Source organism: Panthera tigris, chromosome F3 (assembly GCF_018350195.1).
Source record: "Panthera tigris isolate Pti1 chromosome F3, P.tigris_Pti1_mat1.1, whole genome shotgun sequence".
NCBI lineage: Eukaryota > Metazoa > Chordata > Mammalia > Carnivora > Felidae > Panthera > Panthera tigris.
The window spans coordinates 64,493,288-64,516,228 of NC_056678.1; the positions used below are offsets into that span (position 1 = coordinate 64,493,288).

The 22,941-nt window shown below is 49.1% G+C and overlaps 1 protein-coding gene across 3 annotated transcripts; it reads left to right on the plus strand.

The window, feature by feature from the left end:
• Positions 1–1,384: 1,384 nt before the first annotated feature.
• On the plus strand, positions 1,385–22,307 carry SLAMF6 (SLAM family member 6). Of its 3 annotated transcripts, XM_007092372.3 has the most exons (8): positions 1,387–1,609; positions 13,340–13,672; positions 18,056–18,319; positions 18,745–18,864; positions 19,091–19,129; positions 20,144–20,223; positions 21,630–21,704; positions 22,068–22,307. In XM_007092372.3, exons 1-8 carry the CDS (start codon positions 1,495–1,497, stop codon positions 22,212–22,214), a joined length of 1,173 nt encoding a protein of 390 aa, XP_007092434.2. In that variant the 5' UTR covers positions 1,387–1,494; the 3' UTR covers positions 22,215–22,307. The 3 variants fall into 3 exon arrangements, 2 of the variants coding, with proteins under 2 accessions (XP_007092434.2, XP_042831730.1); XR_001511324.2 differs by lacking the exon at positions 22,068–22,307 and having other exon boundaries at positions 1,385–1,609; positions 20,144–20,458; XM_042975796.1 differs by lacking the exon at positions 19,091–19,129.
• The last annotated feature ends 634 nt before the right edge of the window (positions 22,308–22,941 follow it).

Genomic DNA, 22,941 nt, shown 5'->3' on the forward strand with positions numbered 1-22,941 from the left:
GAATCTGTTGGTGAGCGTGGCCACCTTCTCTTAGCCGGATCTTCCGGAGAACTTACCACAACTTCTATATCCGCACTGGCTGCTACTCCCTGAGCTTCGCTGTTCTGGAGGCAGTTTCTTTCTCGAAACGTCACAGACCAGCCTCTGCCAGCTTCTCGCTGTGCCTGCACAGCCGCCTCCCCTCGCGCGGGCTTCGCAGAATGAAGACAGTCCAGGCCTTGCCCCGGACCAGACTCTGGCTTACGGGGACGTGGCGTGTGTGATGCTCCATCCAGACCACTCAGACTTTCTCCACGTCAGCAGTAAGGCCATTTAACTTTCTCATCATCTGCGTGTTCCCTGGAATGGCACTTTTCATTTCCTTCAAGAACTGCCCTTTGAGTTCACAACCTGGCCAACCGTCTGGCGCAAGAGACTTAAGCGTTCAGTGTATCTCAGTTTTGGACGCACCCTCCCCCCTGAGCTGAATCACCGCCAGCTTCTGATTTAAAGTGACGGGCGCGAGACTTTGCCTCTCACTTGCACACTTACCGGCCGTTGCAGGGTCCGTGATCCGCCTAATGTCACCGCTGCCCTGTCTCAGGGAACAGGGAGGCCCGAGGAGAGGGAGAGAGACCGGAAACAGCTGTCGGTGAAGCATCGGCACACACACAACATCTAGCAAGTTCGCCGTCTTATAGGGGCACAGCTTGTGGTGCCCCCAAATCATCATAATGCTGACATCAAAAATCACTGATCACAGATCACTGTAAAAATATAAAAATATGGGGCGCCATCGGTTGAGCGTCCGACTTCGGCTCAGGTCATGACCTCACGGTTCGTGGGTTCGAGCCCCGCGTCGGGCTCTGTGCCGACAGCTTGGAGCCTGGCGCCTGCTTCGGATTCCGTGTCTCCCTCTCTCTCTGCCCCTCCCCGGCTCGCGCTCTGTCTCTCTCTGTCTCAAAAATAAATAAACATGAAAAAAATAAAATAAAATAAAATAAAAATAAAAACCGTGACGAAGTTTGAAGGACTGCGAAAATTGCCAAAACGTGTCACGGAGTAAAGAAAAGTTGGAAAATGGCACCAACAGTCTGGCTCGACCCAGGGTGGCCACAAAACCTCAGTTTGTAGAGAAACACGATGTCTGTGAGGCTCAACAAGGCAGAGCGCAACAGAACGAGGTAAACCTGTCGTATTGGCCTCGAATGCCATTCATGCCACTGAATGGGACGGTTACAACAGTGACTCTTGGGTCACAACACCACAACCTGTCATTTGGGCCATTCCGCAACCCCCCCCCCCGGCAAAAAAAAAAAAAAAAAAGGCAAAAAATGAAAAAAGGAACTAGACAGAAAATGAAAATTGCAACTCACGTCGCACACTTAAGAGCGTTGCACTCCACTCAGAAAAGAGTAAACAGAATAATAGGCAAATGAGGACTGTCGGTGCGCAGGAAGGCTTACCACACCTCCGAGAGGAAGGAGAAGTCTGGGTGAGAACCACTTTCAGTTGATGACAGAAGCGCCCAGGGTGGACACCGGCCGCAGGAGGCCACCGGCTCCCGTCTGGCCCGCCGTCATGCTCTGCCTGCTCCTGCCTCTCGCGCTGGTCTCCTGCCTCGGCCCAGGTAAATGCGGGGGGTGGTCGCGCAGCCCCCGAGTGACTCTGGTTGTGTGCAGCTCGCTCCGTCTACACCACGCATGCATAGGTGTCTGTCTGTCCCCCGCGGGGCCGGGTGGGTGTCACCGCCTCTCCACTTGGCACACGAAGCCCTCCCTTGGACTGACAGCTTCCCCTGTGTCTGCATTTATCTGCGGGGCATGGGAGGTGAGCTTGTTCTAAGAGCAGACAGTTTGGAGTTTACAACCAGCATGCTGTGAAATACAGAGTTCTGCCGTTAGGAAAGTGAGTTCTCTCCCCAGATGAGCTACTCTCTTGCTGGGTGACCTCAGGTGGGTTCCTTATGCCTCTTGAGTTTCAGTGTCCGCGTCGAAAATATTGAAAACCCTATGGTTCAGTGTAGCCAAAATTTCTAGGCACAGGGAAAACGCTGGAAATAGCCCTATTTTATTACTGTGATCGCTGGCTCTCCCTTCCTGTGATTCATATCAGAGGCTAAGTAGGCTGCCAGAACTTTATATGGCCACAGAAAGTCCTGGCCCGTCCTGCCTCCCCGTTCCCCACTGACCAGTACATGGAAAACGGGAAGGTTCGTGTCATGTTTGGGGAATCACCGGTGGTTATTGGAACCAAAGTATAGGCTTCAGGGACAGACGGGGCAGGAGACGAGACAGAAAAGCTAGGCCAGATGGGGCACCCGGGTGGCTCAGTCGGTTAAGCGTCCGACTTCAGCTCAGGTCACGGTCTCAGTCCGTGAGTTCAAGCCCCGCATCTGGCCCTGTGCTGACAGCTCAGAGCCTGGAGCCTGCTTCGGATTCTGTGTCTCCCTCTGTCTCTGCCCCTCCCCCGCTCACGCTCTGTTTCTCTCACTCGCAAAAATGAATAAATGTTAAAAAAAAAAAAAAGTGAAAAAAAAGAAAAGAAAAGCTAGGCCAGGGTAGCGGATGAAAATAGCTAATACTTCCTGACGCCTTCTGTTCAGGGCCCCGGGCCAAGTACTGTGCACGCATTATATACATAAGCCTCAGTACAGGTCTCGGGAGCTTGTGCTATATTGACCCCATTTTACAACGAGAATTTAAATAACTGGCCCAGATTTCGTTAGCCAGCAGGTGGCAAGCTCTTGCAACAGTTCTGAGAAACAGTGACCAGTGCCCAGACACAGCCGCAGTGCAAGAAAAAGGGCCGCGGTGACAGTCACCATGGATGCAGAATTGACAAGACGGACACCAGGAGGGTGGGGGAGGCTCTGCTTGTCTAGCTTCTGGGGACACATCGTGAAGAGAGCAGGTGAAAACTCTTCCCCGTGGAGCTCACATCGGAGCCGAGGAAACAAGTTTCCTAAGTGAAATGGCATAGCGGACAGTGACAAATGATAAGGAGGAAAAAAATCAAGCGGGGAATGGGGATATGAAGGATGGTGGAAGGAAGGGGCAGGGAGATTTCAGACAGAGTCGCCAGAGGTGATAAAGCTGGGGGATGAAGGGAAGGGAGGCGGGGAGTTCAATGTCGGATCTACCGATTTGAAGACATCAGGGTGATATCCGTGAGATTTCCGGGGAGCGGCTGGAAATTGAGGACTAGGGGCTGGAGGCGCGGACATCACGGCAGGGAGACCATCACCGAAGCTAAGAGAAAGTGCAAGGAAAGCAGAGCCGTGGGAGATAACGTGTCCGTCCTGTCCTGTCTTTCTAGAGGTCTCCAGGTACAGGGCGTGGCCTCCATGTGATGTCCCCAGCTCTGTCTATCCCAGACATGACCTTTGATGGGAAAGTCAATCCATTACTGCTTTGTAGCGACCTCAGTAGCCCAAATCAGGGGAATATCCATTTTGATAAGGGCCTTTGTCACCTCATTTGCCATTCCTGCCCCACAGGGAGAGGCCTCAATCCATCTAGTGAACGTAACTACAAATATCCAGTATTTGAAACCCCCAGGGGCTGCTGGCATGACGGTAAAACCCGTTTGCCAGTCTTCCGCAGGCAGTGTCCCCCTAGCCTGACTTGCCTCGGCTAATAATAATAATCTCTTTCATCCCTGGACCGTATATTGTCTCTGTTGACCACAGGCATGAAGCTTCTCTGCCACCGTCAGTTGGATCTTGTGCACTCTTTAAACGCTTGTTTGTAATGTTTATTTATTTTTGAAGGAGAGAGAGGTAGGGACAGAGAGAGAAGGGGCGGGGCAGAGAGAGGAGACCCAGCATCCGAAGCAGGCTCCAGGCTCCGAGCTGTCAGCCCAGAACCCGGGAACCGTGAGAGTGTGACCTGAGCCGAAGTCGGATGCTTAAGTGACGGAGCCACCCGGGCGCCCCTAGATCACGTGCACTCTTAAGAAGCCCCCAAGAAGTCTGCTTGGGCACCTGGACTTTCCCACTGCTCTTTGTCATCTGATTATCAGGGCCCATCCTCAGCCCGGTTTGGCTGCCTCCTCTGTCCCCACATGGGGGTAGGTTGGGGCGGACTGATAACGAGGCAAGGAGGTTATCGCTGTGCTGCAAAATCTCCCGTGACCTAGCAGCCCTTCCTGTGGCTGCGGCCGCCAAGCTACTTGCCTGTATGACTTCTGAATTTCCTTTCTGGTGGCACTCGCAATGCACCATGGGCACCTTGCTCGACTTGTGCGCGGTTTCCAACACCCCGAGGGCCTCTCTGCCAAAGCTGGTTTCTTTACATCCAGGTTTCGTAAGCCTTTCCTTCCATTTGGCTCTATGGACATGGAAGACAGAGAAGGTGTATTTAGAATCTTCTTTGTGGAATAAAGTGCTAATTGGTAGCACTTTATGTCTGCCTTTCGGGCCGAGGGGCCTGGGGTCGGCCTCTTGGCCTCTACAAGAGCATTCAGGGACACCACGTCCCTGCCTTTCTTGCCCATTTGAAGCTGCCATCTACAAATCGGTCTTCCTCCGCACTGGCCAGAGATCCACTTGGGAGATCTCTGCGACTTGAGACTTATTCGGTTCCTTCTGGGCAACTGTGGGGGGTGGAGGAGCGAGGTCAGGAAGCAGGGTAGCTGGGTTTAAAGTGTGATGCGGCTTCAGCCGTAGCTGAGGGGGATCTGGCAGGTGGCTTGATATTGTCGTGTTCTGTGTTGGGGCAGCCACAGATGTCCTTTGGTTTCTGATAAACCGGAGACCAGGTGCAGGGTCCAGACTGTCCTAGGTTGACCCATACTTTCTTCTTACCTCTTTTATCAAAAGGCACGTGGCTGCCCCAGCTCTCAGGCAGGGACACCAACTCCTGGCCACCATGTCCGAAGGTTCAAAGAAATCAGCTACCACGCTCTTATTTAAGGGCCCCAGCATCTGTGTTAACACCCCCACAGCCACGCCTTATCTTTCACGTCCATATAAATCAAATGCTTTTCAAGGTCTGGTAACGCTAAGGTTGGGGCTTCTGAACATATGGGATCTCTTACTTTTCTACAAAATAGTTTCCACTGCAATGTGCTGTTGAGTTTTAAAGTTCCATTTTCTGGGGGCGCCTGGGTGGCTCAGTCGGGTGAGCGTCCGACTTCGGCTCAGGTCACGATCTCGTTGTCCATAAGTTCGAGCCCCGCATCAGGCTCTGTGCTGACAGCCCGGAGTCTGGAGCCTGTTTCAGATTCTGTGTCTCCCTCTCTCTCTCCCCCTCCCCCACTCTTGCTCTGTCTCTCTCTCTCTGTCAAGAATAAATAAACATTTAAAAAAATTTTTTTTAATAAATAAAGTTCCATTTTCTGACCACTTTCCTCCATCCTCTAAAGTCTATTATGGCCAGGCGGCTGCAAAACAACATCACTCGCTTTCACATCAAAGGGGAGTATCCAAAAGCCTTCCAGTGCTGGAGGCTACAGGCCACAGGCTGTTCAGAATGGAACTTGTCCCATGTTCTGGGAACCTTCCTTAGAGCCTCTGAACTTCCAAAGGTCGCTTACAGTGATTAGGGGTGACACAAATGCCACACGATCTTGCTTACAGAATATTTAAGACTCGAGTGGCTTGTCCTTAAGAAAAAGGCCATGGGTGGCTCCGTCGGTTAAGTGTCCGACTGCGGCTCAGATCATGATCTTGCGGTTCGTGAGTTCGAGCCCCGCCTCGGGCTCTGTGCCGACAGCTCAGAGCCTGGAGCCCGCTTTGGATCCTGTGTCTCCCCCTCTCTCTGGCCCTTCCCCTCTCTCTCTCTCTGTCTCTCTCTCTCAAAAAATAAATAAACGTTAAAAAAAAATTTTTTTAATTGTAAAGAAAAAGGCTAGAGAAAGAAAGGTCTTGGGGACTGCCGAGGACTCTGGGCGTCTATCTTAACTGTTAGTAAGCGAAGTCACACCAGAGAACCGGGGGCCCTACTTACAGATCGCCAGTACCGAAAAGAAGGGAAGGACAAGGTACACAACGGCCAGGCACGCAGGGTGGAGATTCAGACAGTCGACAACCGTCAATTGTGTGAAAACATACTCACAGATACTAGACCAGCCGGGACGGAGACGTCCGGCACATCTCCCGGACTCTAAGCACGAGACACCAGCACAACAGGGTCCAGCGTCCCCAGCGAAGAGGCCAAGTTTACCCTCTGACTAGTCTCAAAACGATCGCTCCCGTTTCGCCAGGCTGGAGCATCCAAGCCTCCCGGATGGCCAGGTTGCGCAGTCTTCCTAATGGTCTTTCCCAGTTCACCCAGACTTCGTGAGACACTCTCAATGTACCTCTAAAATCTGTGCCGTAGACCCGGCCTATGCCAGCAGAGAGCCTTCCGAATAAAAACACTCGGTGCAGCCGCTGGATCTCGGGGGAGGTCCCGACACCGGTGGTCGTTACAGGCACCAAGGAGGGGGAAGCCCGCAAGGAATCCACTTCCAGCCCGGCCCCGGGAGCTTGACTGGGTGAGCCCAGGACGAGAGGACGCTGCCCTCTACTCCATTCACCGGACACCAGGGAATCGGAGGGCAGAGTCGCAGAAGGCCAAGAGTCCCACGTGGGTCACCAACATTTGTTACCGAGCCAATGTGGGTGGGCCCCTCGGTGAGTTACAGAGAGAAGCTACACCGGCTGGAGCTGCCTTACCAAGTCCTCTATTTGCAGCAAATACGGAGAACAAAGCGGTGACTCCCCAAACAGGAGTGAGCGGACTCCTTTTTTTGCTTTTTCAAACTACTTTTTTAAAATTCAAGTGTAATTATTTTATTTTATTTTATTTGTGTTTAATTATTTTCTTCATGAAATTTATTGTCCAATCGGTCTCCATACAACACCCAGGGCTCATGCCCACAGGCGCCCTCCTCCGTGCCCCTCCCCCACCCTCCCCTCCCTCCCACCCCCCATCAACCCGCAGTTTGTTCTCAGTTTTTAAGAGCCTCTTATGATTTGGCTCCCTCCCTCTCCAGCTTCTTTTCGAGTGTAGTTACCAAACAGTGTTACATTCGTTTCAGCTGTACGGCGTAGTGATTCAACAATTCAATACATCACTCAGTGCTCATCACTATACGTGTGCTGTTCGCTCCTTTCACCTCTTTTCCCTGTCGCCCTACCCGGCCCCAGCTCCCCTTTAGTGACCAGCAGTTCGTTCTCTGTAGTGAAGAATCTGTTTCGTGGCCTGCCTCTTTTTTTCCTTTGTTTTATCCCTTAAATTCCACATAGGAGTGAGACCATATGTATTTGTCTTTCTCTGCCTGACTTACTGATTTCACTTAGCATTATAGCCTTCGGGTCCATCCATGTTGCTGCAGATGGCAAGATTTCGTTCTTTTTTATGGCTGCATAATATTCCATCGAACGTACATGCCACCTACTCTTGGTCCATTCATCCCTCGATGGACACTTGGGCTGCCTCCATATCTTGGCTATCGTTAACAATGCTGCTGTAAACACAGGGGTGTGTGTATCCCTTTGAATTCGCGTTTGTGTATTTTTTTGGTAAAGACCCCGTAGTGCAACTGCTGGGTCGTAGGGTGGTTCTATTTTTCATTTTTTGGGGAACCTCCCTCCTGTTTTCCACAGTGGCTGCACCAGTTTGCATTCCCACCAGTTGCGCACAGGGTTCCTTTTCCTCCACAACCTCGCCAGCACCTGCTACTTCTTGTGTTTTTTATTTTAGCCACTCTGACGGGTGTGGGGTGACATCTCCTTGTGGTTTTGATTTGCATTTCCCTGATGACGAGTGGTGTTGAGCATCTTGTGTCTGTCGGCCATCTGGATGTCTTCTTTGGACACTGTTCATTTCTTCTGCCCATTTTTTAACTGAATTATTTGGTTTCGGGGTGTTGCGTTGTATAAGTTCTTTATATATTTTGGATACTAACCCTTCACCTGATATGTCATCTGCAAGCATCTTCTCCCATTCAATAGGCTGTCTTTTTATTTTGTCGATGGTTTCCTTCACTGGGAAACAGTTTTTATTTTGGTATAGCCCCAACGGTTTAATTCTGCTTTTGTTTGCCTTGCCAAAGGAGACGTATCTAGAAAAATGTTTCCATGGTTGACGTGTTTTCTTCTAGGAATGTTATGGTTTCAGGTCTCGTATTTAGGTCTTTAATCCATTTTGAGTTTATTTTTGTGTATGGTGTAAGAGAGTGGTCCAGCTTCTTTCGCATGTAGCTGTCCAGTGTTCCCAACACCATTTGTTGACGAGACCTTTTTATTTCCCATGGCATGTTCTTGCCTCCTTTGTCAGAGATTAATTGACCATATAATTGTGGGTTTATTTCTGGGCTCTGGGCTCTGTTCCTTTGATCTGTGTGCCTATTGTGTGCCAGTAACGTGCTGTTTTGATTACTACAGCTTTGTGGTATAACTCAAAATCTAAAATTGTGATACCTCCAGCTTTGTTCTACTTTTTCAAGATTCCTTTGGCCATTCAGGGTCTTTTGTGGTTCCATCCAAATTTTAGGATTGTTTGTTCTGTTCTGTGAAAAATGCTGTTGGTATTTTGACAGAGATTGCATTAGATTGGTAGATAAGCAATTAGAGAAAGACGCTATCACATGACTTCACTCACATGAGGAATTTAAGACACAAAACAGATGACCATCAGGGAAGGGAAATAAAAATAATATAAAAACAGGGAGGGGGACAAAACATAAAAGACTCTTAAATATAGACAACGAACAGGGTTGCTGGATGGGTTGTGGGAGGGGGGATGGTCTAAATGGGTAAAGGTCATTAAGGAACCTACTCCTGAAATCATTGTTGCACCAAGTTAGTTGTAAATTAAACAATAAATAAATTTTTAAAAAGAGAGTAAAAAGGCAATCCACAAAGTGGGAGAAAAAGATTTTCAAAATATATTTTGTATTTAGAATACACCAAGAGCTCCTAAGTAATAAGAAAAAAAACTGAGAATCCATTTAAAAGTGGATCAAAGATTTCAACAGACAAGTGGCTAAAGGAAATATTCAAATGGAAATGGCCAATAAATATATTAAAAGGTATTGAATGTAACTGATCGTAAGGGAAAGGTAAATTAAAACCACCACAAGCTACCAATATATCCACATCAAGCATTGGGAACTTTATAAAAACTGAATCTGAGTAATGGAAAAAAAAATTGTAGATAAGCAGGTTCCTCTTATTGGGGTCTGGGATGGATACTGAGAGGGGGAGGCCTGATCATCACGTGTCATGGGCAGGCATAGACCTTCACATGCACACCCAGAAAACGTGCCTATACATATAGTATACGGTATGCTAATGGGGTTTATGCCCGTCCCAGGGCAGGGATTTTAATATTGTCCTAGAGCTGAGGTACCTGTCCGGCACTTTATGACTCAGCTGCCCAGGCATGTCCTGGGGGGTCCTACTCAAAAGGTTTCTTTTCCTCTTCCAGCAATTCACTAGTTGGTTTCTAAAAGATAAAACCGATAGCTGGGCAGAGGCTTTGAGGAGTTTCCGGAGTGGAGGGGTTCTCCCTGCTGACAGAATCACATCGCCTGGACCCCAAAGCAGCTCTCCTTGTGCCAAAATTCTCACAGAAGGGTTTTTGAACATTTCCTGTAACTTCTGACCTTCCCCTTCCCTGAGCAAAGTGCCCTAAGCCTTTTTCTTCTTCTTAGACCTTCAGGGGACTAATTCTACCTTCCCTTTCTCTACCTTCTTCCCCTTGGTCTCTTTTTCAGCCAGACTCTTTTCTCCTTCCCCTGAACCAAAACAAACTCCCCACAAATATAAGCAGAGGCAAACAGATATTTGAGCCCCTCCTTGAAGGATAAATAAGGACTCAGCAGGTGGAAAAAGCGACAAAGGGCATTCCGGGGCAAAGGGAACAACAGGGGCAAAGAAAGAGCGGGGCACTCTTGGAAGAATCACAAATAGTTGGGCCGTAGGAACCTCTTGTTTTTATTCAGAACCCTGCTGTGATGTTATCGTCCCTGTGAAGGGTTCCCTGACAACCCCCAGCTCCCCCAGCCCCGGATGCTCATTTATTTGGGCTCCTCTACAGCACGTACCTCTGTTGGGTCAACATTTATTGAGCTAGAGATTGTGTTAAGTGCTAGGAACACAGAGACAACAAGCACAGTCTCTATCCCCAAGATTCTGGAAAAGAGAGGAAAACAGTCTCATAATCACAACAAGAAGAAAGAAGTACTTGGTGTTGAGTGTACCGGGTGCAATTGATGGTCCGTACAAGGTCAATGCAGAAGTCAGCCCCTTCCTAGCTCCAGACCCAGCTCATGGCACTGAAACTACCCGCTTGCCTGTTAGGCTCCTCTTCGACATGGTGAGCCCAGAGGCCCAACATTTCTTATTCATGTTCCCAATCTTCAGCCCAGAAACTGGTCCGTAAAAGGGATCTAGTCCATATGGTCTGAATGCCGTGAGTTCTAAAGCTCTACTCACTGAACTGGCATAGAACTGAGCAAATGGTAGAAAGAATGACTTGGTCAATGAATAGTTGCCATCTATAAAAAAAAAAAAAAAAAAAAGGAGGCGTCAAGGAATGTGCTAGGCAGGAGGCAACAGCTCCTGGGGAGTCCTTGGGCCCCAGGGTATGTCCAGACTCCTTACAAAAGAGAAACTGCTCCTTAATATCTTGGACAGAAAACCTCCAAGAGAAAGAACGGAGTGTCCAGTCACTCAACAGATACTCACTGGATGAATCCTATGGGCCTAGGCTGTGCCAAGCAGTGTTCAAGAGCGATCACAACAATGAAAAAGACAGACGGAAACCTTTGCTCTCAGGGAGCTTACATTCTAGCAGAAGGGAGAGAGAATTTTTTTCTTTCGGGCAAATTATAAAGTAGGCTAGGTGGTATTACGGAGAAAAAGAAGTCCAAAAGCAGCTGAATGTACAGGGGTGAGGGTTGGCGATAAGGGAAGAGGGGTCCTCTCCGAGAGGGAATGTGTGCGTTAAAGACCTTCTAGAGATGAAAGAGTGAGCCACATGCACACCTGAGAGACAACACCCTTCCGGGCGGAGGGAACGGCAGGTGAACCAGCCCTGGCCTGTTCAAGGAATGGCCAGGCCAGCGTAGTTTGAGCAAAGTCAACTGGTCTGGGGAGAGTTATAGAAAAAATAGGTCAAAGACACAAACATGAGCAGATCATTTTGGTCTTTAAAAAAAAAAAAAGTTTTCTTAATGTTTATTTATTTTTGAGAGACAGAGAGAGAGAGAGAGAGAGAGAGGAGAGCAGGGGAGGGGCAGAGAGAGAGGGAGACACAGAAACCAAAGCAGGCTCCAGGCTCCGAGCCATCAGCACAGAGCCCGACGCGGGGCTCAAACTCAGAGCTGCGAGGTCATGACCTGAGCCAAAGTCGGACGCTCAACCGACTGAGCCACCCAGGCGCCCCACCTTTTGGTCTTCATAGGTCATTGTAACTGTTTTGGTTTGGTTTCAGTTTTGTCGTCATTCTAACATATTTAACTGAAATATACACATGACGAGAAAACTGTACAAATCCTAAGTGTGAACTCAATGAATTATCACAAAATGAATAAATCCGAGTATCCAGACCCAGGTCAAGAACTAGGACATTCGCAGCACCCCAGAGTCCCCCTTTGTGCTCCCTCCTACCTGCTCTCTCTCGCTCCTCCTCAAAAGTAACCACTGTCCTGACTTCAAGCAACAGATCCATTTTGCCTGTTTTTAAACTTTCAGTAAGTGGGATCAACAACAGAAAAAGGCAAAATACACTTTTTGCTCAAGATTTTGCTTGGGATCGTCCCCCATGCCGTTCCTAGAGGGAAGAGAGGTTAAGATGAGAAATCTTCCCCATCACGTTAAACCCCTGATGGGAAAGATGGGGTGCGGGGCGGGGGGGGGTGGGAATGGCCGGCAGCGTTCAGTGCCTGGCTTCTGCACGACCGTCAAGGAAGGAGAGAGCCAGTGTGAGCTCGCCCAAGAGCTGAGCGTCAGGATCCAGAGAGGTAGTTCCTCCCTGCTTAGATCTTCTCCTGAGAAGTAAGAGATCTGGAGAAGGTTGGGGGTCCTGGTTACAGTTACATATTCACCGACTCACTCAAACATTTCCAGATCCTCCTTCATGTTAGACACGGTGCCGAAATAGAAAGATAATCAGGGCACGGCCAGTTAGACAAACAAGCACACACAGGACCACAAAATGGTGTGATGAGTGCTACGTATTTGCAGAGGATGCTCGGGAAGCATCCTCTTTAAGAATCGTTGTGACCGGGGGCGCCTGGGTGGCTCAGTCGGTTAAGCGCCAGACTTCGGCTCAGGTCACGATCTCATGGTTTGTGAGTTTGAGCCCCGCTCTGGCTCTGTGCTCACAGCTCAGAGCCTGGATCCTGCTTCAGATTCCGTGTGTGTGTGTGTGTGTGTGTGTGTGTGTCTCTCTCTCTGCCCCTCCCCTGCTTATGCTCTCTTTCTCTCTCTCTCTCTCTCTGTCAAAAAAGTAAATAAACATTTTAAAAAATTAAAAAAAAAAAAAAAAAGAATCGTTGCGACCATTTCACCTTTTTTGCTCAAACATGAATGGCTCTGAGATAGGCTCACGAGAACAGGACCACCGTCTATTCCTTTGAAGTTATATTTATCACTTCTGTATTTATCAGTTTTATCTCCTCTACTTGGAGAATAGAAAAGATATTTTCTGGTATCACAAAAAGAGCAAAAAGCAAGTGAGGTCAAAATCGTTGGGTCTGAATCCTGACCCTTATTCTGTAGCTGTGTGACCCTGGGGAAAAAAAAATGAGTTAAACAATCTGTGCTTCCGCTCTTTTATCTATAAATGGAGATGATAATATCCATCCGATCTGCCTCCCAGAATTGCACCAGCATCGAAGGAAATAATGAATGTAAAGAGCTGTAAATTCCTAGTATCAGTCCTCTAACCACCACCCCACCCACCCACAAACCTACTATGTTGGGCACAGCAGATAATCAGTGAGTGTTGAGCTTTCATTAGACTTCATCAGCAAAGACTTGTGATTGTTGGAGTCTATGCTAGGGAGCTGACGCAGTTCCCTCTCTCCCTCCACCTCGGGCCCGGAGAACTCAGAGGCTGGAGTCAGATATTGTGGTCATGACCCAAGAGTGACCAGCCAGGATAGGAGGATGGACTGGGCCAGAACCATCTGGGCCAACTTCCCATTATCCAAGAACACCAGACATTTTGTTGGGGGTGGGGCCTCTGTGATTGTCCATTTCCACACTTCTCCTAACCCTGTGTCTCTTCATCATATGTCTGGGCATCAGTATCAGAAGGCTCTAACAGATGGGCAGAGGTAGGGAAAGGGTGTGGGGAGCAAGGGGTGAGCCGGTTGGGGGCGGGGGGCGGTTAAAGCAATTTCTCTTCTGTGTTTACAGGGAACACAGCTTCACAAGCCAGCTCAACCCCACTGATGGTGAATGGGACTCTGGGGGAGTCGGTAACTTTTCCCTTGAAACTTCCTGTATCTGAGGATACTCGTTCCATCACCTGGCTTTACAACGGAACATCTATAACCTTCATACAACTAAGCGATCCTTCAGATCCACAGATCATACTGACGAATCCAAAATGGAAAGACCGACTGCAATTCACCAGGAACTACTCCTTACAGCTCAGCAACCTGACAATGGCTGACGCAGGATCTTACCATGCCCAGATAACCACACAAACCTCTACAGTGTTTTCCAGTTACAAGCTGAGGATCTTCAGTGAGTGAAAGCATGGGGGTTAATTGTGTATGGACTGAAAGGTAGGACGTATGTCAATCCTATGTGACAGCCAGTGTCCACCATAGCCTGGTGGTAAACAGCGTCGTATTTGGAGTCAGACTGAGGTCCAGCCGTAAACAATCTCAATGGCATTGCTCGGCCAGTGAGTGACAGAGCGGAGAATAGAACCTAAGTCTTGTGGCTCCTGGCCCCCAATCACATCACTCTCCCTCACCCAATAAAATAGTCCCTCTTGGGGCACCTGAGTGGCTCAGTCAGTGAAGCATCTGACTTTTCATTTCGGCTCAGGTCATGATCTCAGAGTTGTGAGATCGAGTTCCACGTCCAACTCCATTTAGACGTCATGGAGCCTGATCGGGATTCTCTCTCTCTCTCTCTCTGCCCCTCCCCTCGCTCACTCACTCTCTCCCTCTCTCAAAGTAAATAAATAAACTTAAAAAAAAAAATAGTCCCTCTTGACCAGAAATGTAATGGAAGTGGGGAACCTGGCTGGCTCAGTCAGAAGGGCATCACTCTTGATCTCGGGGTCACGAGTTCAAGCCCCACATTGGGTGTAGAGATTACTTAAATAAATAAAACTTAAAAAAAAAAAAAGAAACGTAATGGAAGTAACAGAAGTGAAATGGCTGTGACTCTGTTACCATGTGCATTACCTGTCTCTGTTGGGTAATCTTCACCAAAGCTCCACGAGGTGGATACGAACCCTTACCCCTGAGGCACAGCATCAGTCACAGCAACCTGCCTACAGTCACAGAGGAGACAGTAAGTGGGAGAGTTTCCCACATGACTAGCTGGCATGACACGTCCCTTTACACAAAGGCTCGTCTGGCTCAGTGGAGAATGATCAGTATACAGAACAGTGGTGTATCTAGAAAGTGCTCTGTAAGGATGAGTTGATAACGAGAAAGGTCTTTTCTACAAGGTTATTTAATCTCCAAGAACGTTTTCCCCAGATGGTTCATGTCCTCAACATAAAATTATGGAAACCATGAGACAGCTTGCCAATCAGTATCAGAAAAAAAAAAAAAAAGATCCTTCTAGCAATCAGTGGTGTTCGAGATGCCTTGAATGCCTTTAAGACCATCTCTTAGCAGGAATGTTGTATAGGAGATTCAAGCTTGAACTGGCAACTTTGAAGGTCACCGAGATTCCGTACGTCTCATCTACCCGAGAGCCTACAGTGTCTAAAACTCACCCAGAGCCCTTTGGGTTAAGACGTGGAATCCAAAAAAGCACTTCAGTTAAAATAAGATGTCACCACAAATAGGTTACTTGTGAACCTTTATAATCCCCTAAATATTTGGCAGATGTACCGTGTTAGATTGGTCAAAGTCATGTCCCTAAAAGAACAGGACACAGAACAGGGAAATATGATAGGAAAAGAGAGGTTGTCTAGAAAAGTCTGCCACAGGAATTCCAACCAAATGGGCAAAATCACCCTGGGACAGTGTATTGATATCTTGATGCTGTTAAACAAATCACCACAAAGTCGGTGGCTAACATCAGAAATTTTATTCTCTCACAATTCTGGAGGCCCAAAGTCCAAAATCAAGGTGTGGGCAGGGCCACTGTCCCTCTGGAGGCCCTAGAGGGCAATCTGTTCTTGGCCTCTTCCAGCTTCTGCTGGAATGCTGCTGGCACTCCTTAATGTTTGTTGGCCTGTGTCTGTGTCACACGAGTCTCTGCCTCCCTGTTACATCGCCTCCTCCTTTCCCTGTGTTATCTCCTCTTCTGTCTCAAATATCTCTCTGCTCTCCTCTTGCAAGGACACTTATCACTGGATTTAGGGCCCACCCAGATAATCCAGAATCATCTCTTCATCTCACTTAATTACATCTGCAAAGACCCTTTTCTGAATAAGATTCTGGGAATTAGGACGTGGAGATATCTTTTGGGAGGGTGTCATCATTCAACCCACTACACGCAGAATCACTCTGGGTGACCAGAGGTCATCAAGTCAGTGCTAGGACCCTGGAGAGAAGAGAGGCATCCGGTAGAAAGTCTGAGAACAGACCCCGAATCAGTCTCCATCACACTGTTGAGACAATGTTCTTTAGCCACGGGTCAGAAGACAAAGCATGACTTCTGCAATAACCATACTCATGAGGTTCAACACCAAACCCTTCTCAGGACCTTTTGGCATCAGGAGTGACAAGGAACAGAAGTCATTGTTAAATGGAGTGGTCATGGGGTGCCTGAGTGGCTCGGTCAGTTGAGACTCCGACTTTGACTCAGGTCACGATCTCGCGGTTCATGAGTGGGAGCCCCGCGTCGGGCTCTGTGCTAACAGCTCAGAGCCTGGAGTCTGCTTCAGATTCTGTGCCTCCCTCTCTCTGCCCCTCCCCCATTTGCAGTCTGCCTCTCTCTCTCTCTCTCTCTCTCTCTGTCTCAAAAATAAACAAATATTAAAAAAAATTTTTTTAAATAAATGGAGTGGTCATAATAGGCTGAGAAGATAGCATTTGAGCCAAGACCTGTTGGAGGTGAGGGAGTGAGCCACGCAGGTAGTTGAATGGAGAGGCCTCCCCTGTGCCTGGCAGGCTCAAGGAACGCCAAAGAGGTCAAAGACCAAGGAGCAGAGTGAGGGGAGAGGAACAAGAAACAAGGTCAGTATGGAACCAGAGGCCACATCACGTATGGCTGTGAGAGCCTTCACAGGGACTTTGGTCTCTTCTCTTGGTGAGACTGAGAACCATCAGAGGGTTTTGTGAAGTGCTTGGATTCTGGATATACTTTGGAGGTAAAGCCACCAGGGTATCCTGATGTGGTGGCGTGAGACGAAGAGGTAAGTCAGGGGTGGCTCCAGGGCTTTTGGCCTCAGCGACTGGAAAGGCGTGATTATCAACCAAGGTGTGGGAGGCTCCGGACTGACCAGGTTCGGGAGAGGAAACCAGGAATGCTTTTGAACATGTGCAGTTTGAGAGACACATTATGTCCAAGGGGAAATGTCAGGTAGGCAGTTTTATATTCATTAAGTGGGAAAAGGTAACGAGAGATTTTTGAGGCCAGCCACGGACACAGGTTGAGGGAAATGTGATATTTTACATATAAGGAAACTCATATGTAAGTTTGTGTAAGGCGTGGAGAGATTTAAAAATGTCTCCACGGTCACATAACCAGGAAATGACAAAGCCCTAAGTCTGGCCAAGGTCTTCCTAACTCCAAATCCAACACTCCCCGTTCCATGAAATTCCTTTCTGTCAGAATATGTCCCACCTCTACTCTTCTAGCTAAGCTTAGAGCATTCCTCGATATCTTCCCACCAGACAGTCGGGGTCATTCCGTTCTTTACTGGGTCACCGTTACCTCAGGCCAAGCCCCGCTCAGTGGCCTTTTTCTGTACCACTCCCACATCCCTACTGATTCACAGCTACAGCCATTTGTTAAAGATATCTTTTAATGTTTATTTATTTTTGAGAAAAAGAGACAGAGCCCAAATCGGGGGGGCGGGGGCAGAGAGAGAGAGAGAGGGAGACACGGAATGTGAAGCAGGCTCCAGGCTCTGAGCTGTCAGCACAGAGCCCGACGCGGGGCTCGAACTCACGAACCACAAGATCGTGACCTGAGCCGAAGTCCGACTGAACCACCCAGGCACCGCGCTACTGGCGTCTCAAGAGCCAATATTTTCTGATCTTTGCTCTTAGAAATTTCTCAAATGCCTGGATATATTGTACTTCTTGGTTCTCCAGAATTACTTGCTCGTTCAGTTCCCTCACTTTTTCTTTCTCTAGTTTTTTGGCTCTCTTTCTGTCTCTTTCCCTTTCTGTCTTGCTGACATTCCGCATCAGGATCTCTTTGTCCTCACTGGAGCCAGCATCTGATACAATGAGGACCGGCATTCCTGCAGATTCGTGAGAAGTACAAGTCCCCAAGGACACCGAGCTTTTATCTTCCACCCCAGCTAGGGAACTCTGATGGTGGAGAGAATAGGGCTCTTGAGTCTGGTTTACTAGCTTCTGCCCTGACTAAGGGCCAGTTGGCCCTCAGCTGAACTCCCCAACGTCTTTACACAAGGCCAGTGTACAAGGCTGGAAAGGATGCCAGGCATACACTGGGGCCCAGGAAGTAAATTGAGCAGCCCAGAATCACGCAACTAGTTGGTGATGGCCGTCGGGTGTCCCCACTCACTTCTCCCCCTGGCTGCTCTGTCTCATGCTGCTGTCCCTCATCACTGGTCACCCCAGACCCTGACACCATCCTTTAGGCAATACAAGCCAAGTTACTTACAGAGTAGACAGGCCATAGCATACAGTAGAGTGTTGGGAGGAACACAGAAGCATTTGGCGGTGGGAAGGGTATTTTTCACGATGGCCTGAAGACCAAGCCATTTGGTCTCAGGCCGGGCCTTTTCCCTGCGTGCAGGACCACTGAGGAACTTAGAAGTGGCCAACCACACTTGGCGATCCGAGAATGGGACCTGTCAGATCCACCTGACCTGCTCTGTGGAGAATATGAATGACGACAACCTAGTAAGGTGGGAGGTCGCAGGAAGCATATCTATAAGAGAAGCCAACCTCACTCTGTCCTGGGACCCCAAGAAGTCCAGCGAAGAGAAGTACACCTGCATAGCTGAGAATCCTGTCAGCCAACTGTCCTTCTCTGTTTCCACCCAGAGTCTCTGCAAAGGTAACAGTCGGTCTCAGGTCTCCCCGAGAGCCTTGAGCAGCTGTGGGATGTGGTATGTCCCTCCTGTCCAAGGTGACTTCCCAAAACGGGCTCAGGGGGAGGCCACCCAACACTGCTGGGATAGGACTAACACCCCCCGCAGCTCCGTACCTCTCATTGCCTCCAGAGGCCTCTCCTCCCTCCCTCCCCCTAGTCCTCCAGCCCACTCAGGGCCCAGGGGCCAAGTCTTTGGGAAGTCAGAACTGCTCCCCACACCGGCTCTACCAGGCTCCTGCCCCGTCCACCACAGGGACTCCCACTCCCAGAAAGGCTGCCCAGAGCCGGAACCCACCCAGCCCCCAAAGGTGGCCTAGAAGAGGCTCAGCAGAGACCCTCAGGAGGGGTCTTTTCGGAAGAAAGACGCTCTTCTTTTTTTCTTTTTTCAGATTTTTTGAATGATGAATCCATTGGTACCCTATGGATTGTACCTGTGACTATTATTTTGATATGTCTGGTCATCGCGTTACTTGTTGTTTGGAGGAAGAAATACTGTTTGTGCAAGAGAGGTAAAGGGAGGGAGGAAGGTCCACTGGGACAGCCCCTGGGATGTGACCACACATGTGCTAATTTTCTCCAGAAAATGCATGACCAAGCCTCAAGGCCTGGCTGCCCTTCCCCTTCAGGTCCCCCTGCACCACATCCTCTAGAGAGACACCTGTGGGCGAGGGGTAGGGTGTGGGGACCTCTCACACTGCACTCACAAATTTCCATTTCCCTGATTTTATTTTCCAGGCATCTTTCATTTCTCTGCTCAGCAAACCCAGACTTCTGGTGAGCTTGTAGACTCTTAGCTCCCAATCCTAAGACAGAGGGGGAGTCCTAGTGAAGGAGGAAAGGGGCCGGTCAGAAGGCTGGGTGATGAGAGAGGAGGGAGTCAGAATACCATTACTCAGGGGGACCAGATGGTGAAAGAGAGGTGACCCGTAACTATGCATGTCTGTCCCTGAAGGATCTCAGGCGTTGGGATGAGGGTGGCTCCCCACCCCTTGATGAGAAACCAGGTACCGGTGAAAGGCTCACTGTCCATTATCAACCAGCAAGTCCAGGGCAGGGACAGGGTTCGAGCATCAAAGGTCCAAAGACAAACTGCTTGACCCTGTCACTCTTTCAGCCAGGGGACTTGAACACTGAGTAGACCCAGTCCAAAAAGAAAAGGGTGATACAGAGACAGGAACACAGGCTCTGGACTCAGACTGGCTGTGAGTATCATTTCAGGGGTCAGAGATACACGACATCGTGTGTAGAGGACGAACGTGAGGTTCAGAGTCAGAGGGCAGGCATCCGAGTTCCTGTTCCATCACTTCCTCTTTGACTTTGTGCCAAGTTCACTGAACTTCCTGAGCCTCCGGTTTCTCATCAGTAATAATACATATAATATAATGTAACTATCCATAGTACAACCATCTGTAATAGAATCTGAGAAGTCTCCTAATACTTTATATGTGACATAACCCGGCTCCATTAAAGCTTGCCAATGGCGTTCCCTGGCCCCTGTGGAGGCAGTGCTCTTTGGTCCCGGGAGCTCACTGGTCCACATGTGAATCCAGAGGGAGACGCTGAAGCTTTAGGACACCTCAAGACCACGTCCCCCCAAGAGATGAGGTCAGAAATAGAGCACACGGCTGAGAAGGTTCTAGTTCAACCCAGAACTTCAAAGAGTGTCAAAAATGAATGAACCCTAAGGAAGGGCATTGCCTCGACCAACCGCCTCTTTGGGGCCACAAAGTGCCGTGGAGTGGGACACTGAGAGAGCGGGACACTGACTGTGCCTTCCTGTGTTAACAGCAGAGAACGTCAATAACTTAGAGTATGTCTCCATCTCTTCGGGGAACACCGTGTATGCTCATGTCACTCATCCAAAGAGGGTGAGTCCCTTCAGCTTTATATTCCGTCATTGGCACGGTTTTTAGAGTCTTCGTACGCAAACTTGTCACCACAGTCATCTCTTTAATCCAATGACACCCACTGTGGAGGAGAGGAGAGGCAGTGGCCGCAGCGACGACGTTGCACGGGGGACCTTGCCAGCCCCCAGGGCTCTCGCCCCACGATGTGTTCGCTCACGCCCTACTTTACACGGTCCTCTAACTGCGTGACGCATCAGTAAGTCTTGTCCCTTGGCAGCTGAATTACAAGCTGCCTGGAAATGAAAATGATGTTTTCCTCTCTGTTCCCTGAGCACGGTTCCCAGTAAACACTTGCTGAATAGATCGGAATTCAATGAAATTTGAGAGTTTCCAGAAAGCACAACTGTGTGGCAGGGGGGTTTCTTGCCCTGGATGGAGGAGAAATAGAGGAACTGAGAAACACTCTCTCAAGGGGGGAGGTGGGGCAAGGATTCGCAACAGTAGAAGACGGTAAAGGCATGAGCGGCCTTCAACGCTCCCCTCCCCTCTGCAACGTAGCAGATGGCCTTGGGCAGCCACCAGGAACTCCTTTGCCACACATCAGCAATTTCCCACCACCCCCAAAGTAAAGCACCCGCAGGTGGACCCTTCTAAATAACACCATCCACCTTCTGAAAAGTAAGCCAAGATAACTCAGCACTCACCCACTGATGGAAGCCATGATCCCGCTAGAAATCTTAGGTTCCCCAAGCAAATGTCCCTTCACACAGTTCCTCATGGTATTTCCAAGGTAGGCTCCTCGAAGGGAGGTGACAAGAAGGGTACACCCCCTGGTCCAAATATCTCTGCTGCCTCTCTAATTCTCTCTTGGGGACAAGATGTATCACCCTCAACAACCCAATAAACGGCTCTCCAGCCAACTTGCTCACTTCTTCAGAAAAAAAAAGAAAAATCGTACTCTGGAGAGTTTCAGAGGTTTTGTCCATGCCCTAAATATTCCTTAGTTCGTTTTAAATGTCAAAGCCCATGAGCACGGGGGACTTCTGCCGAAGGAGCTGAGACAAAAGATACAATACTCCTATACACTCTGGCATAAGGTGGAGGAAAGACAGCAGAGTCCGATGCAGGAAAGAATGCTCCCCTTTCTTCACACACCCGCCAACAAGGTTGCCCTTCTGTCCCTCTCTGGCTCTCGAGCCCACTGGTTTGCCGGGGTGTTGTGCTTCTCGCGTGGGCCTCGGGAAATGTCACTCAACTTTCTCTGGCTTGAGAGCTCGTGGTGTTTGGTCGCCAGCCCCTCTTGCTACACACTCTCTTACCCTTTCCTCCTGGAGGATGTTGACATCGCCCCTCTGTGTTGCGTTGTCTTTCTCTGCACAAATATCTCTTTGTCTGTGAGCCGAATGTCTATGATTATTTTTTTACAGCAAACGAGTAAGCCAACGCCTATGAAAAGCACTGATTCCTCCACGATTTACTCCACGGTTCATCAGTCCAAAGAGGTGAGCCCGTGAGGGTGCCCTGTTCTCACAGCTTACCTCTCTCCTTAGACTTAGAACTTTATAAGGGAAGTAAAAGTAAAGGGGGCCACGGGATGGATGGCACAGACACCGGCGGAATGTAGAAGGTCTCAGGGCATCACCAAAACGTAGAGGTTATCTTGTATGAGGCTCGTCACCCATCACTGAGCTTCCACCCTACCTGAATTCAGTGAAATTGTTTAAATTAAAATTTTAAGTCAGTTTTGCCTTAGCTCCGTATTCCTATCTGTCACTTAGTGCTTCCCAGACCTCCTCTATAGCCACGAGAGACAGCCCGAGACGCTGGTCCCCATTAACCTGCTTGATTTTCCTTTTTGCCATCAGAGTAAGCCCATTTCTCCCCGGACGACTGCCCTCGGCAACGTCATCCAAGTGGCTGAGGGGTCTCAGCAGGAATGCAGGAAGGACTTGGCTTCTCCCGATCCCTTGGGAAAGAACAAACACAGCGTGGTTTCTGCCTGGAGAACTTGAATATCTAGGATCATCACTTCCAGTTCTGAGGACCGGAACCTGTTCGCCTACGTCAAATATCGAAGGAATGACATCATTTCCAACATGGGACCCAAATAACATTTTCTAATGTGCTCCGGGTCAAAACACGCCTCGGCGAACAAGCCTGGATATTGACTTTCTCTTTGGCAATGGATGGGGTTGCGGTCGACAGGGAGTGGTAATTCAGAAGACAACGACTTCTCTCCTTGTAGACAGCAGCAGGACTGTGATTCGCTGGGAGAGAGTACTGTGTGTTACGTTTGTTGTCTCCGGAATCGGACGGACCCATCCCCAAACCCTCACGCATCATTTACTAGACATACCTCCTGGGACCCGTTACGGAACCTCTTGAGCTCTGGTCTGCTAGACTGAAAAATGGGGATCAGCCCGTTATTCAAACCAGGAACCGGAGTTATCCTTGACTTCAGCTGTTTCGTCACCGGGCCCTTTGGACTCTACCTCCACACATGTATGTCAGATCAACCCGCTTCTCTCCAAACCTGCAACCTCCATCCTGTATTAACCCACCATCATCTCCAACCTGGGCTACAACAGTAAACTCCAAACAAATGTCCCCCAGGTTTGCTCTTATCTCCCTCCGGTCCATTCTCCACAAGACAGCCAGAGAAATATCTTTAATATAAATCAGACCCTTCACTTGTCTGCTTAAGATGAACCCTGCGGGACTTCCCGGTCACTCAGAAAG

Excerpts from the sequence above, each read along its gene's own strand:
- SLAMF6 (XM_007092372.3), top strand. The coding sequence starts at position 1,495 with ATGACAGAAGCGCCCAGGGTGGACACCGGCCGCAGGAGGCCACCGGCT. Across the intron at positions 20,224-21,629 it reads ATGTCACTCATCCAAAGAGG|CAAACGAGTAAGCCAACGCC; the intron begins GTGAGTCCCTTC and ends ATTTTTTTACAG. Across the intron at positions 21,705-22,067 it reads CGGTTCATCAGTCCAAAGAG|AGTAAGCCCATTTCTCCCCG; the intron begins GTGAGCCCGTGA and ends TTTTGCCATCAG.